The sequence below is a fragment of the Brachyhypopomus gauderio genome, chromosome 13, assembly GCF_052324685.1.
Source record: "Brachyhypopomus gauderio isolate BG-103 chromosome 13, BGAUD_0.2, whole genome shotgun sequence".
NCBI lineage: Eukaryota > Metazoa > Chordata > Actinopteri > Gymnotiformes > Hypopomidae > Brachyhypopomus > Brachyhypopomus gauderio.
The window spans coordinates 23301642-23318339 of record NC_135223.1 but is presented as its reverse complement, the minus strand read 5'-3'; the positions used below and the strand labels follow the sequence as shown (position 1 = coordinate 23318339).

Below are 16698 nucleotides of genomic sequence, written 5' to 3'. Positions count from 1 at the left end.
GTGGGGGGGGGGCTTGAAACAATATTTTCAGTCAAGCCCAAATCGGCGTCCAATAATGACGCAGTTCTCCCTTAAGCAGTCCTCTCTTCACGGGTGCCGAAGGTGAAGCGTGTGAGGTGTGTGAGCGCTCTGTGGGAAACACCACCAGGAGGCACCGAGGCCTGTTTCACATGAATCTGAACAAACATGGCTACCACATTTCCATTAGGTTTTAACAACTGAAGATTGTTCTGAACTGAAGACATCATTAATATAAGTAACCCATCTTGGCCTATATATGAATAACACAGGTCCATCTTAGACGTATGTCCTTTAAATGATTACTATATAACCCAGTATAAATGGGTTACACTCACACTCCTGCACTAAGAGAACAGGACATTGGGTTCCAGTGATCACAGCATACTTCACTGGACCAGCAGCAGACCCGAGGAGAACATTAAAGCCTCGGTGCAGTTGTGCTGGGGCTGTGTTTTTTTCTGAACCACAAAATAAGCATTCTAGATCATTTGTCTTATCTCAAAAATGAATAAATAAATAAATGGATATCATTTATTTCCATTTATTCATTTTGAGTCATTCATTCAAAAATAAATAAATGAACACTTGCACTAATCCTTCCAAATGCTATACTGCTTTGATCACGCCGGCACCATTATTGATAATGACGCAAACCGGTTGCTCCTCTCTGTGTTTCTAAGACACAAACGCCTGAAGTAATCCCTCAAATTCATCTGTGGCATCTTCGGAAAAGTAGCCCATTTGAAGACAAGCTGACTTCAGTTCTTCGTCTTCCAAGGGATGTTATAGGAATGCTGATACAGGACTTAAAGTTTCTGCCTAACCACAGATCAGTTACAAACTAACTCGTGTTGGAGAGCTTCCTCTGCGAGGAACGCAAGCCTTGGTAAGACGTGTCTGTGGTGAGTGGCCTTCAGCAGCTGCTTGTACCTGCTTTTTCCTCACAGCACTGACAGGAAACCAGATCTTTGGCTATTCTTCTTCTCACCCACTGGTTGTGCCGTCCTGCGCTGCTGTGGAGAAACACTCGGTTAAGCTCTCCCCGGTGCGGTGATGCTGCGGTGTCCGCGGTGGTGGGAGGGAGGACAGAGCCGGTCTGGCGTGTCCCTCGTATTGCACACTGCGCTGGGGGAGGTGATGCAACACGCTGCTCATGCCGTTGGGCTCGGCAGCCGTCGTCCTTCAGTGTGTGCGCGGTACAAAACACAGCACTTTGCTCCGCGTGTGACCTCAAAGCCAAACCGTGTCCAGATCAACGGGTGAAGCTTCCAGTTAGGGGCCGAATCACATCCCCCTTCTGTCTGTCTGTCTTTAGTTCCTCAACATCTGCCTACACGGACACCAAAGTATCCACATCATGAAATTCCTGATGCTGTCCCATTTGGTATCCTCAGTAAAATTTATAGGAATATAAGTAACTGCATGTAATGGCTCAGTACTCTAGATATAATGCTGCGAAACACAGAGTGCTGCTAAAGTTGATTCTGTGAACGTAACTATTGAACAGTTACAGAAATATCTTTTTTACTAAAGCCTAAAATTTCACCACTTCCAACCACACTGAATTAGACCATCGCATAAGCCACTCTGCGCCGCTCTATAATTTGAATTAAGCTGCAAGAAGTTCCATGTGCCAGTGCAGGTAGACGCCCTGTGTGTTACCTGCGTGCGGAGAATCTCCCCTTTGCTCAGCTGCATGTCCCCAGTGAGCTCTTTGACAGCGATGCCCAGTGGCTCCAAACGCTTACTGAAGTAATTAGTCATTTCAGCAGCCAGGGCCTTCATTGGAGCCACATATACTATCTATAGACACAGGGGGGGAGGGGGGGGAGAGCAAGAGATGGTGAGAACACATGATAAACGAGTGAACATCACAGTATCATTTGTTCCTTGGCAACCAGCACAATACAATACGCGGTGAAATATGATGTCGACCACTAAGTCTCCGAAAGTTTAATGGTGATGTACGAGTGCTGCCCATCATCGTCCCACCTGGCATTGTTTACCCGCGCACACGCAATTTACAGGAGTCCGTCTGTTTATACCAAACATCTACACAATAAGTCCAGGGAACCATTACACGGCTTCTAAGGTCTTAGTCTTACCAAGACCGACAAAATGACAAAGAGCCACCGTGTCAGGGACTGTGAGGAGGAGGTGAGAAGGCCAAATGCGCTCCTAGTTCAGAGGGCATGACCTCTGACCCGCGGGCGTTAAGATCACCTTAAACTGGTCCTTCCGGATCACCCCGCCGGGCTGCAGGTGCTGGCGAATCTCGTGGAGGACGGTTAGCATGGCGATGTTGGTCTTGCCCGCGCCGGTGGGAGCGCAGATCAGCAGGTTCTCGTTGGTGTTGTAGGCCGTCTCAAAGACTATGGACTGGATCCTGTTCAGCCTCTTCATACCCTTAAACACCAGCTGCCCAATCTAGAAAGAAAGAAAGAAAGAAAGAAAGAAAGAAAGAAAGAAAGAACGGCTGAAATCAGAATTTTGATGTACTAGATAAAACAACTAAATACGTAAATATTTACTAAACAAAAAATGTAAAAGAAGAAATAATAAATTGGCAACATGGCTAGTTTAAACTAAAAGTCTGACAGAGGCTCTTGGGAACCCTCAAATTTTCTTTTTTTTTTAACCCAAACTTGTTCACTCTACACCAGCTGGAGTGGCGCTACAAGTGTGACACACATATGGTGTGAGGGAGAAAGGAGCAGGCCAAGAAGATCGGGAGCCAAAACGCAAGTACCGCGCTGCAGTCCAGAGCTAATTAGCCTTCTATGTGGCTACCATCGGAGGAGTCCAGCCCCTCTCCTCCTGCACTCCAGGCAAGAGCACGTTTTGCAAATCTTTACACACAAATAAATCATCTTTTCAACTAATAAACCAGCTACACTGTCAGTCCAAGTGCGATCCAATGGCAACGTTGGCCCGCGCCGAGGCACTTTCGCGGTCTCGCCTCAGACCGATTACACTCCGGCTAGCGTTCCCAAGTCTGCGGCCGGGAGGGCGCACTGCGCCGGTGTGAGCAACTGGGTGTCAAAAGACCACAGAGTCTGTGGAGGAGGGAGCGGTTTCCAGCAGTGTCACCAGCCGTCAATCAATCTGCCCACGCTGGCCGGCTCCACCGCGGCAACGTTCTGGGGGTGACAGCCTTCAGTCTCACCAAGAGCCCGATAAGGAATGCAGTGGCTTTTCTGAAGGCTGCTGCCTCAGGGAGCTGCTGCTAAGAGTGGATGTTTCTCACGGCTTCTCTCCTCCTCGGAGTCTGAGAGTGGGCTGAGATCAGCAGTGACCCAGACTACCAACATATGTAATTAATAACTCATAAATCCGCCGGTAAAACCACAGAGACCTGCCTGCACCGGCTCCTACGGAGACAGAAGGGAGAAGACGGCGAGAGGTTTCGGCGAAAGTGTCTGCGCTCACCGATTCATAAAGACAGCGTGGATAAGCACTTCAAAAGTAGCAGTGTGCTCTTTTAAGCAACGCCCTCTGTCTTCATCTTTCACGCGTCTGGTCAGGAATGTCTACGGCTCAGGCATGGGAGTCGTTTATTTGAGGATTCATTAAAAATATCTGATTGCTCTTTTTGCTCTCATGTTTCACTCCAATGCTCTTTTTTTTTTTTAAGCGCGTGTGTCTTTGTGAGGTTATTATAAGGCGAGTCAGAAAAGCATTCTGAAAGGGAAAAGTATTAGTGCACCAAAGAGCAACTTTATTCGAGTCCACCTCATCCAGGGAGAGATGAAGGACGCTTGTGAAGTGAGTAAATGAGGGAGCGTGGGCTTCTGACAGGCAGGCAGGGCCACTGAGGACCACGTCCTCCGAGCCTGTGGGGACAACCTAAAGTGGTCCACTTCAGCGCTAGTGAGGGGGCGTTCTCATCTGGGCAAGATGAAGCCTTTGAGTTTTGCAGCTATTATGATAGTCAGGCCATCATAATCACCACCACCACCAGCAATAGCAGTGCTCTCTTTGGAGAACAGTGAATAATTACCAAGTGTGACAAATATATTAAAATTCACATGTATCAACTGACATGTATTTTACTTAATTGGTTAAATGTTCGTTTTTCCTCCTCTAAACAGTATAATTTGTGGAGCTGCAGAAAACGTTTCAGTAAACAAACAAATATTATGCTAATCCAAAATGTTTGTCATTGTTTATGTTTTAAGAATTAAAAACTAAAGATGAATTTTGCATGCAGACTACTGTGGAAACACATGCCCAAATAATTCAATAATTCAAAATGTTTTGATACAATGTTGCTTTGGCATTTTGTTGATGACAACTAAGTAATAATCGTCATGGTGCGTCCAGCCCCCAGTAAGAGGGACACGCCCAATCACGACAACCTCAGCCCATTTCCAAATCACCCAATCACTGACACTCAAGAGCACATGTTCAGTTGTTCTTTGTTTATCAGTTGTTCTGGCCCCAGAGCCACTGCTGATCTCGAGGGCCCCTCATTCCTGCTGTTATTTCTACACATTGACTTATTTTTTGGCCTTGACTGACTGAAAGGCATCAAAATGATACATTTAATTTTATTATTATTTTTTATTATTATTATTATTTACTTTACACCAAAAGCACACTGCTAAAAAGCCACACTCTGTGGCATTACTCCTAAAGTAACAGAGGGTGTCCCTGCATTCCTAAAACTGCTCCAAGTGTGATATTAGCTGAAGGTTTTCATTGCCCCTCTCAATAAACAAGTGGAGAGGGTGAATCCTTGTATTTCTCTCAGCAGCCTGGCGATACCAGCCTCTGCCTGTCCAACCAATTATTTCTCTAAGGGGGAGGTCCTTAGAGCACCGACTTATAAATATTCATACCCGAATTAGGGTATGACGCTCTCATATTCTCTCCTCCACTTCCTGCATAGCACTGTGTCACCGTGCCGACCAGGCAGGCACACTCACTTTAACAGCTTCCATCGTTTTGATTTATTGACTTCGTCCGTTTGTAACGAAGAGTCATGGTCCCCTCACTCTTTAATCATGCAAATTCATGCAGATGTATGCATGCCCCCAATATTCACCTTGAGGTAATGCAAAAACGTTGTAAATACGGACTTGGCATCATGTAATGATCATCAAATAAATAAATAAATAAATAAAACAAAATTCTGTTTCTGCCCTCTGTTCCTCGTTCTTCCAAACTGCATCCTTTGCAGTATTATGCAAAGATATGCGAATAGCCACTTAAAGAGCAGAAGCAAACTGGGCTCTTTTCCAGTAGTACACCTGTACCTCTGCGAGGTAGTGTAGCCCTCAGGTAGCGTGAGCCATCTACTGACACACATACAGTGCAACAAACATAGAGCAGCTAGGACATCTGTCAGAAGAGGCACACACGTGCCAAACGCAGTCTTTATAGCACAAACCATGGCAGGCTTGTCCTGACTGCTAGAACTTGTGCTAATCACTGCACTAAGCAGGCTTTTGATCAAACCCCCCCAGCGAGGATGCAGACGGACTGTCACATTGGCTGCCTATTAATATTTGCCATATTTAATACAAGCTAGAGAATAAATCTAACATCACCAGGCAAGACTCCAATCCAATTAAGGCAACAGCAAAGTGTCAAACATACTTTTGGTTCCTGATGTTTCGAAGAGGACACTAACCAACCAACCCCCCCCCCCCCCCCCCCCCCCCTTTTTTTTCAGCCAGGAGCCCAAACTCAACATGATCCTCCTGCTTCCCAAGTCCCATGGGCTCCACCTCCACAAGTTTGCACTTGGAGAAGTTCACATATCTAGAAACCAAAGCGAGAGAGTTCGGATATAGATTGCATTGTGTAAATATTTGGCTAGTGTATTTGTCATCTTAGTTCTGCACTGAACACTCGATTTGAAATTAAAACGGAAACCATAAAGTAAGCAGAATGTAGCTGAGTGGAATTTAAATCATTAAAACATTGGGTGAAACCAACACTGGCAGCTTGAGACCTTTAGATGTGTATAAGGTGACCTTGTGAACTTTTATTTAGCTTATATATTGTGTTATAGGACATTTTATAGCATACAGATGTACCATATAAGCATACTGTCATCTATAAGCATCTATGGAACAATGAATGTTTAAGCACACAGCACTGTCATTTTAATTAAAGTTCATAGCTTGAAACCTCATGTTGGTGTGTGATAGAGTCACAGATAGAGGACAGAGGTTGTGGTTCCACTCAACCCAAACCAGCCTTGTGTAATTCCAGCAGAACCTGACAGTCTAATTAGCTATGTGGACGCACAGCCATCCGACCATATGTGCTGAGTGGGGGGACTGGGAATACATCCTCAACCCCCCAGTGACTTTAAACACACTAATTGGAGCCTCATAGATACCAGGAATGATTTTATAGTAACACTCAAAGCCAATCACTGGGGCCTCTCTTCCCAACTAGCCTATCTTTACAAAGAGGAAGAAAAGAAGATTAAACAAGGTCCCAGTAAGTTGCATGCTTATCGCGACAAACTGTGTATATAGTGCACATTTGTATGTGGGTGGGGGTGTGTTGTGTGTGACTTAGTGTATGAAATTGAGATGATGCACAGCCTTGTATATGTTTAAGCTGCTATAAATAATTAAACTCTCAGCACTGGTAATAGAAAGCTAAGAGATATCACTGTTGTTGTTTGCATGCTATCCTTTTAATTACTTTTTGGTTCCATTTCATTCCATTTGAATTGAAGGCTTGATCAAGTTTTAATTGGTAGTCTAAGGAAACAGCTTATCTGCCTGGCTCAAACCCACACAGCACAAAATGACCTGTCTGCGCCACGCATACATACCCACACACAGACACACGCAAACACACTTAGACACACTTAGGCACAGGAAAATGAATACACACTAGCGCATAAATAAAATTGACATTTTTTTTATTGTAACACACACAAACAAGCACCCACCCACACACAGAAAACCCGAGACCTAGACAGCAGATGCAGCGTATCTGACAGACTGCGAGATGCAGATGCAGCAAACAGGAGACCCATTCATTTCCCCTCAGCAGAACCGCAGGAAGCGAAGGAGGAGGAGGGGGGGACAGAGGAAGAGAGGAGTAATTTATCACCCTATCCTCAGGCAACTGTCCAAGAGGAGCCCAAATCCTGCACGAAAAACAGGAGCGCATGCAGCAGCCCGGTGCCACCCAGCAACTGGGCCCACTACACGCCCCTCCCACACTTGGAAAGAAAGAAGAGAGGGGAAAAAGAAAAAAAAAAACAAAAAAAAACCAACTTTTCATGTGCTAAAATAACTCATGTACCTAAAATATTAATAAAAGACCAGGCTGTCAAACACAACTTCAAAAAACAAAAACATGAGTGAAAGTCAACAAAGGCCAACTCTGTGTGGAATGCGTGCTCTTTCTCGTCTCGCTCCTACTCCAAACGGAAGCTGCCAGAACAGGGGAACGTTGTAGTGTTCCTCCATATTCAAATATGCATGAATGTTAATTGCATTCAGTTCCTTCACACCGTTCCTCCATGCGAGACTGCCAGCAGACTGAGATCTGAGAAACGAGTAGAAATTCTTCAGAAACTACACGCTTGGATGGAAACCGTTAGAGAAACTCCGCAAAGTGCCCTCAAGTGCACCTGTTGAAATATCTCACTGAACTCTGAGAGCCACCAGGCACACCAGCTGGATCCAAGCAGCTTTCTGAAATTGTGAGCAGCACCAAAGATACATTTCATCTTATTTGGCAGTAGCCACAAAGAAAAAAGGAAAAAAGATATATCTGCATGGCCTTTACGCACACAGCAGCTCCCCAGAACTCTGAACTACCAAGGGAGCCAGCAACTAACACTTCATAATGAGAAAGACGATTGGACCAAGAGTGAAACAGCAGGTTAAAACTGCTCCATGTGCTTAGACCAAGCACTGCCCTGGGAAACCCCTGCTCCTAAAAAGCAGTGCTTCTGAAATCCTACACGTCCTATAGCCTAAAACCAGCAAAGCTCAAACTGGCCATTACACTTCCATACAAGAGAGCAGCTGTCACATGCCAACAAGCTTAGCTAGCAGACACCATCTGAAGTGTAGCAGTGGTAGTGGTGTATCTCTTAGACCCTTAAGGTTACCATATATGGGGAATTCCATGTGCATTTGTTTTTAGATGTCTTTTCCCAACTTTGCAATACAAACTAAAATAGATTTTTTTGCATCATCATTTCTCCGTGTGCTATGGCTTAACCTGAAGGTAAAAATACTAGTCAAGGAACGGTGATGTGCCAAGCTCAGAACAACTGTGCAGGAGGTGTGTGTGTGTGTGTGTGTGTGTGTCCATCGCTAGGGGCCATGAATGTACTCTTTATTCTCACACCTGCTTTGCAGGGCTGACCAAAAATGCTAAACACACATTTGCTAAGGAAATAATTTGGTTAAGTATAAAATATTAATTTACATGTACAAAACACAATTATTAAGGCCAATTATGGAGGATTAAATTCTGCATGTGTCTCAGCTTGCAGTGTTCTGAGTGTTCATCCAGCAGCTTCCATACTATGTATGTAGTGGGTACTACAGTTAGGAACAAAGGGTTTGACTCTTTCAACTACTTCAGTGTCCTTACAGTACTTGCAGCTTTTTTTTTTTTTTTTTAAACCTCGGAGGTAGAGCAGAGTGCTTCGTCTGCACCTTTAACAGTAAAATGAGCACAAAGTTGGAGTTAATGACTCTTGCGACTTCAAAACAGGAGATGTAGTGCATGCTCCTGATGCATGTAGTATAAGAAAAGATCCACATGTTTACAATATTTATATGTGCTTTTAGAAATGCATTAAGGTCATTAAACTTCAATACAACCGGCAGTGTGCCTCTGTCCATGGTGCTGAAAAAGACCCTTATCAGCATCAAACAAACGTGGAACTTTAGGGACTGTTGTCTAGAAACATAATGGAAAAAAGTAGTCTCCTAAAAGTATTTGAACAGTATAGTCATTTACTGTATATTCAAATTAAGACTACTGCCCTGATACCCTAGTAATGCATTGGGATAACATTTTATCAGTCATTTTACTGCTGCAAATAAATTACCAGACTATATAAAAATATTATGTAGTGATTATCAAAAGATTATTTGTGCTATATCAGTCCCTTCTTGTACGTGTTTGACAGTTTATGCACAGATGTGTACGTAGAATTCTGTGTCCGTCCCAAAAGCTCTTCCACATATTTATTGACAGAAATTAAGAAGGCTTTTAGCAACGTGATGAGAGCAAGGCGGCAGGCCCTGTGATTCATTAGTTAAAAGGGTCCCTAATAAATTCTCCACTTTTAATGTTTTGCGAAGCTATTAAAAGCATGCCGAACCCCTATGTCCCTGTTGCCCATTATGGCTTTCAATATACGACAATCACACAGTGCTTAAAAAGAAAAACAGACAGACTTCTTGGCCTGCCTTCGAAAGCAGAGACTTCTTAGCCACTCTGCCATGCTGGTTTAGAAGAACAAGGCACTTTGTTGCAGGAGTTCCAGGAGACTTGCTAAGTGAACGGAGCTGTTCCTTCACTTCCGTTAATTCGCAGAACTCGGCTTAAGAGCCTCCATATCAATCTCCATCAGGCCCACAGTGAAGCCGGCGTGTGCTCAGCCTGTAGGCGGATACTTCACAGAAAAAAGATAAAGCTTTTTATTTTTTTTCCCTCTCTCATTTACACACATTTCAGACGTGTTGGTCTTTTTGGCACTCAACTGGAAACGACTTCCATATCAACGAGTTCAGGGCAAAAGGCCCATCACGGACGGTGGTGCAGACAAACGGAGCTCACTCATTGGTTTAATTAATGACTTCCCGAGGAGGCGCAAAACACAACGCTGAAAATGAAGTGCCAGGGGTAGGAATATAAATCAGCGCTGCCCAGTGTCATTTTTTTTTCCTCGTTTGCAAAAAAAAAAAAAAAAAAACCTGGGAATGTTCTGCCTTTCTGCTGACTTTTCCTCCTCTTAACGTGCATTCTTTTAGCCTCGGTGCAAACACGGGCCACTCGTGGCAGGTCTGGCTCACCCCCTCCTTCCATTAGGGAGCCTGGGCGACACCTCCCTTACCTCACCTGCTTCCTCAGGCCACTTATTACCTTTGACGGCAGCGTCAGCTCCTAAAAGCTACTGCTTCAAGCTCCACTTGCTCGTCGGGTTGTGTCCGCCATTCACACCCGCTCGCTCAAGCGTTTGGGCGGCTGAGAGCCGAGGGAACCGGGGATGGGTGGGCAGAGGGCCACTGAGGTCTCAATTAAGCGGAAGAAAGAGAGCAGAAGCAACCACTCACTGTGATGATGCTAAAGGCTGAGAGCTTAACATGGATTTACAGTGACTTACACCAGCTTGACATCCCACTGCCAACAATATGTGTATTTATAGGAGAGGAAAGGCTGGCTGCACAGGGCTCAGGCTGTGCTCTGGAGGCACATTGTACATGACAGCCTGCACCACGCCTTTTCTCTCTCTCTCTCTCTCTCTCTCTCTCTCTCTCTCTCTCTCTCTCTCTCTCTCTCTCTCCCTCCCTCCCTCCCTCCCTCCCTCCCTCCCTCCCTCCCTCCCTCCAATACCAGCACACAGGCACCTGAGCCGTGTCCACCAAACAGAACTACACAGGCATGTCAGAAGCGTGACTAATGGATCCGCTCAGACCCTCAGACCACGCCCACTGTTGCGTCACACTCTCTGATCCTGATTAGGATGCTCTCTGTAAGCCACCCGTGATCACATGCCTGTCATTAAGATTGAGGAATCAAAGAAGACCACGGTGCTGAGGGGAGGGGGGAGGGTCTCTTTAAGCTCAGGAGGTGTCATAGAGGAGGTGGAGCTTCAGCCAGAGCTCTCCATTGGCTGAAAGGACCGATGTGTGAGTGTGCCTGTCCATTAGCTTAAGAGTTTGGGTAAGTGCACACTATGACACCAAAATAGGCTCCATTAAGAGCAAATGTTTTACAGCAGTACCACTTCACTAAAACAACCTGCTCTAGGCCTCACACTCTATAAACAACGATGTGCAAACCTCAAAACATACTGCTGTAATCTACATCTGTGCAAAATTGGGGTATAAATAAAAAAAAAAAAAGACAAAGCTGAGTACTACAAGTGCTAAGTACTTATTAGTGAGGTTTGCACAGTAAATGGCCAGGTAGGCTAATGAGTGTAAATTCACCCAGAGATGACGGGGGACATCAAACTTATGGGTTTAGGGGCAAGACAGCTATTGGCATCTGGAAATCACTACAGAGTCAAAGTGGCCTATTATTACCAACAAGGGCTGATATAGCACTGCTCCATGAGCTAGAGTACACACACACACACACACACACACACACACACACACACACACAGAGACAAAGTGTGTGTGCATGCGTGTGTGTGTGTGTGTGTGTGTGTGTGTGTGTGTGTGTGTGTGTGTGTGTGTGTGTGTGTGTGTGTGTGTATAAAGAGAGAGACAGAGTGTGAGCAGTGTTTGGACAGAAAGAGCTTTGGTTGGCAATATCCCAGCAATTCTCAAATATTCTTGGCCTGACTTCTGCCTTCTTAAAATGTATGTACTACTTGCATCCGTTACCAACTATAAAAAGAACATATGTAAATTCCTTATTCTGTTAACGTTTGTGAATCACATACTCTATCTTAACGCCCTCATTTGTACTGGAAAGTGGAGCATCACCTCAACACTGCATTAGTGCATAAGAATGAACACCACCCAGTTCTAGACACCAGCATTGCACACAAACACATCGTCACTCAGTCATTTATAGTGCCAACACTAAGGAAGGGGAGTTGGAGAGAACTGGACTGTAGAGTTCAGCATGACAGATTCATGCACAACCCACAGAAGCTTCGTCATCTAGCAGCTACAGCAAATCTCAAACTAGGTGTGTAAATCCGTCTGTTGAGTGTGAGCAGTGTACACGATCAGTGTGAGGCGCAGAGCAGCGAGACGAGCGGCGAGACGAGCAGTGAGACGAGAAGTGCGAGACGGCGGCCGCAGCACAAACCTCGTCCAGCTCGGAGATGTAGACGGGCTTCTCCTGGAAGCCAATGGGCATGGGCTCATTGGGGGGGATGTCAACCTGCTCAAACAGCTTATTATTCTCTCTCTGGATTCCCTCAGGCAGCAGCATCTGCAAAACAAACAAAAACAAACAAACACACACACACACACCCCACACACACACACACAAAAAAAATCACATTAGCAAACAGCAGGCTGCATTAGCCAAACCCAGTTACAATTTACCACCTGGCAAAGAGACAGAACCATTACCATCCATTAGCTCCCCACAGCCCCAACGAACTCCAACACTCACGATGGCAGCCAAGGCCAGTCACCAGCATTCAGAATGACTAGTGCTGCCGGTGTAATGCCGCCCTGCTGTGCTGTTACGCATTCCTCTTACATATGTAAAACTGAGCTGATGGGGGCTGTTGAGAGGAACATTTCCATCTTTAACTAGGGAGCTAATGCATTAATCTTGAAACACAAACCCATGGCCACACCCCCACATCCAGACGCTCTCAGTGCTACTCCAGTTAAAAGCACCCGTCTTCCCAATTAAAAATAATGTTTGATCCAGATCATTGGTGAAAGAGCACCCACTGAGAATTAAAATGAAGCGGGTATACAACTAGCAGTCTAGTAGGTGATAATGGGTGATAAATAAGCAAAATGGCTTTTTTGAGCCAATGCTCAGTGGTAAACCTCAAAGGTACGGATTTAAACGGTCCCCGTCTATTAAACAAAGCCGATCTGAAATGTGTCCCTACGGAGACCCAACTGGACCTGCGGGGCTCTCGCCGTCCTCTCACCTTGGAGCCTCCGATGAAGGCGGACGTTTTGCTCGCCTCTGCGTACGCGTCGTACACGTGAGGGTAGTGGATACGCTCGTAGTCCCTCTGGCGGCCCAACACTGGGGATCGACGTGCAGTCAACAAGGCCTGCTCCCTGCGTATACACACACACACACACACAAATATATATCAGTGAGGCCAGTCAACCATGGTACAGAAGGTAATCCCTGGTATTTTGTAGTGTGCCGAGTGGTAATAGCCTTGATCTCTTCACAGTGGCACCACTAAAAGGGAGAAGCGATATATAGATGACATGGGTGAGACTGTGATAAATGGGCAGGAAGATTAGCACTGAAGCGGACAACTCTTGTTTAATATGTTACATTAGCCGTTCACTGTGGGCAGGGGTCTGCGTGGTGAATGATATAGCTCTGTCAAAGCTGTGGCAAAAAAATTAAAGTTCGCTTCAGGTGACACTGTAAAACTGAAACCGAAACCACTAACTTTGCAATGAGTCTGTACAAATAAAGCTGGAAATGTTACCACCTCGGTTTCCCCACTCAACCAATCAGTAAACAGGACTGCAATCCAATCCACCGCTGGGACACTCATCCGGTTGGGGCTCGATACATGACGCTACTGTATTCAGAGTTACATGTCAACACCGAGGCTCAGCTTCCACCGAGCTGAGGGGGGTCTGTGGTTCAATGTCTCATCTCTCCAGTTACTTTAAGCATCTCTTAGAACAAGGACATCCATCTTACTTGCGAAGATGTAAGTGAACCTGAATTGGGTCCAGTTTAAGTCATTACCTTAAGAGCTTTAAGGAGACAAGTAAAGGGCCAGTTTATGCTTCTTGGGTATCACAGTGAACAGCTACATAGCTAATTACTATGCAAATGCTCCATGCAGAACAATGATGCAAAAACCACCCAAGTGACAATGACGCTTGAGTAAGAGTGGAGGGATTTCTCCATGATGACTAATATGTAGCAGCTGCAACTTCTATGTTTTTGTAGAGAGGTAGACTTTGGGATTAGGGGCAAACGGAAAGGATGAAAGGATGAGGAGACAGGAGAGGTGTGAGGTAGCGCGCCGAGTGCCAGCACACCTTACCTCGCCGCTAATCTTTCCCTTTATGTTCCAGCAGATTTGGCCCAGCAACATTTTTAATTAAACAGATCGCTGCACTTTTTATCTTCTGAAATTAAACTTTCAGTGCGAAGCTCCAGAGGAAAAAAAAAAATACATGGTCAAAGTTTGGAATGCACATTCATCAGAGAATCGGGTTTTTTTTCCTGTTCTTCAAGGCAACACACTGTTGAAATATGCAGAGGGGTGTCTGTTCGGTAATAAGGGGGGGGGGGGGGGGGGGGGGGGGGGATCAGAGGGACCTACGGAGTAAAGGAGAGGGGTACAGAGTGCAAGAAGAAAGCAAGAGGAAAACAGAGGCAGAGAATACGATAAGAGTTGAAGAAGGAGAGAGAGAGAGGAGGTGAGAGAGAAGGAGACAAGAGTGAAAGACGAAGGGGGATTGTTTACCTCTGCAGTCTCAGTTCCTTTGGGTCAAAATGGAAAGATGGTTCAGGGGGATCTCCGTCCTCGCCACGCCTCTCCCTCTTCCTCTCCCTCTTCTCCTCCCGCCGATACAGCTTCATCATCTGCCTCTCCTGCTCTGACTGAATGGTCACCTGACAGCCATACACGGGCTTTGCAGACTCCACACCTTTGAGCGTAAAAACAAGGGGTCGATCCAGACACAGTAAGACATTATTCAGCTCCCATTCTGTCCTTTCCCAAGGTGCTGATTATTTTTATTTCTGCAAATCTACTGTAAATGAATTGCTTTAACACTTTACCATTTCCTTGCACTCATGATATAATGCAAATGCTTGCATGTCAGCTTTACAGGTTCAAATTTTGAAACCTAGAGCTCAAGGGAGACCTTCTTCCAAAGTTAACGACTGACTTCAGACAAAGATCTACAACAACATTCATTGCAGGAACTGATTTATGAAAATTACATCCATCAGTCCAGGTTTGAAAAGCGGAGTTCAAATGAAACATTCATAACACAGAACAAGATGCAATAAGCTTCACCTTAAATACTTAAGAGGGTTTCTTTTACATGTCTCTTGACTAAAACAAGACCACATCTGCTATTACAACATAATCTAGTCTAGACAAAACCACACGGTTAGCAAGAACATTTGGGGGTTAAGCAACATTTTCCCCCGTCCCCCCACAATATTTGCACTATTAAATATGTAAAGGCTCCCACCAGCCTTTTAAAACAATTAATGACTGATTAGCATCACAGCATTATTACCACATGGGAATATGGCCCAAACAGAGTCTACAGTCCTGGCTATTTCTGCCTTACCGAGACATGCAGTATACATGCTGAATTATCCATTAGAGGACCTTACTGTTTGAATCACAACAGCTCGATATCAAGCACTGTCTCTCTTCAGAGCAAGAGAGATGTGATGATTGCACTGGGGCCTCGGTTGACTGTCTAAATGATCGCTGCTTTGTCTCCCGCAAAGTCTGAAGCTTTGAGAGGGTGCTGCCGTCTCTGTGTGGGACTTGCTTATCTTACAATGACGAGTGGGGACTTCAAACGAGGCACACACCCACACCCACGCAGACCACTCAGGTGGCAGGGACACTGTTGCCACCACCAGAAAGAACTCACTCACGCTAACTAGAACAATCCTGGTAAAATCGCTCGTCTTTTCGTCTTGAGCCCAACAATGGCGCACGCTCACCAGACACTTTATTAGGAACACCTACCTTCAGCACGCACTCAATGGCCACTTCATTTCCTTTCATTTTAAAAACATCAATCGTCATTGAACGCAACGATGGCAAAACTGTGGGAAACCACTTGATCTGCATCAGCGTCACGATGGCTGGCGGATTGGTCGGGCCCCCCAAGGTGTCACCCCGGTGGGCGACCAGCGTCTGGACCGAAGTCGCACACTAGCAGCTCCACTTACACAGACAGAGGAGTCTCTGCTTTCCACACACATTATCACCGTTCAGGCTGATCTAACCAGACATGTTCTATTCACCACAGCACTGTTAATTATGCAAAGGCCATGGTTTAATTGACACTGTTAACTTGTAGCCAGACATCTTTCTTCCATCTACTTAAAATCTCTCCCGGCGTCTTCACAGAATACACTGACTGACAGAAGTCATTGGATTTTAATTATACCAGGTACAAGTGATGCAACTTTGTATGGGATCACATATACAAACAAACCATGAATATTTATGTGAGAAACAACAGAACGTGGTACATTTCCTCCCTGACTGAATCTGCTTCTGGAAAGAATGCAACCAACAATATGGAACTATAATAGGATTGGTGAAAGTGTGAAATTACCCGGGTTTGCAGGTGCAATTTAATTTCCCATTAAATTAGCTAATCTGGCACTGCTATGCTGACAGTGCTGGAACTGAAGGCTTGGGAACAGTAATCCCTAATCTCATCGACTCTCTGGGAGTGGCAGGTGAAACAGTTTTGCCCCCAGACAGTATGAAAGAACTGCACTGAGATGCAAGTGTGGTCACGCACTGTGCTGGCGATCTCTGAGCAGCTCAGCCACATTCAGGCCTGAATTCACTCCCAGAAACACAAAGAAAATATTGTGTGAACTTAAAAGAAACGTGGCTATTATCCATGCACATACACAACACAAGTTAAATCAAGAGTAAATTAGGTTTGAAGTCTTCCATAAGCATACTCATCAGACTGGACCAATCAATACAAGATCACTAAAGATACCAAAGGTATTACGAGTGAAGGGGTTTGATGCATCGCGATTCAGGGCAGTAAGAATGTACCGTTTCAAAGAGACATAGTGAAATGAAAAGAGGCA

General features: G+C 45.2%; 1 protein-coding gene across 4 annotated transcripts in view; it reads right to left on the bottom strand.

Annotated features, from left to right (window-relative positions):
* The window catches only part of ascc3 (activating signal cointegrator 1 complex subunit 3), a 114725-nt gene that overhangs the window by 80479 nt on the left and 17548 nt on the right, over positions 1-16698 (bottom strand). For all 4 annotated transcript variants that reach the window (XM_076971833.1, XM_076971835.1, XM_076971834.1 and 1 more), the window contains exons 6-10: positions 14351-14534; positions 12827-12962; positions 12016-12141; positions 2245-2448; positions 1684-1824 (exon numbers count right to left, since the gene is read on the bottom strand). In XM_076971833.1, the coding sequence (XP_076827948.1) occupies positions 1684-1824; positions 2245-2448; positions 12016-12141; positions 12827-12962; positions 14351-14534 (791 nt within the window). The remainder of the gene's footprint in view (positions 1-1683; positions 1825-2244; positions 2449-12015; positions 12142-12826; positions 12963-14350; positions 14535-16698) is intronic.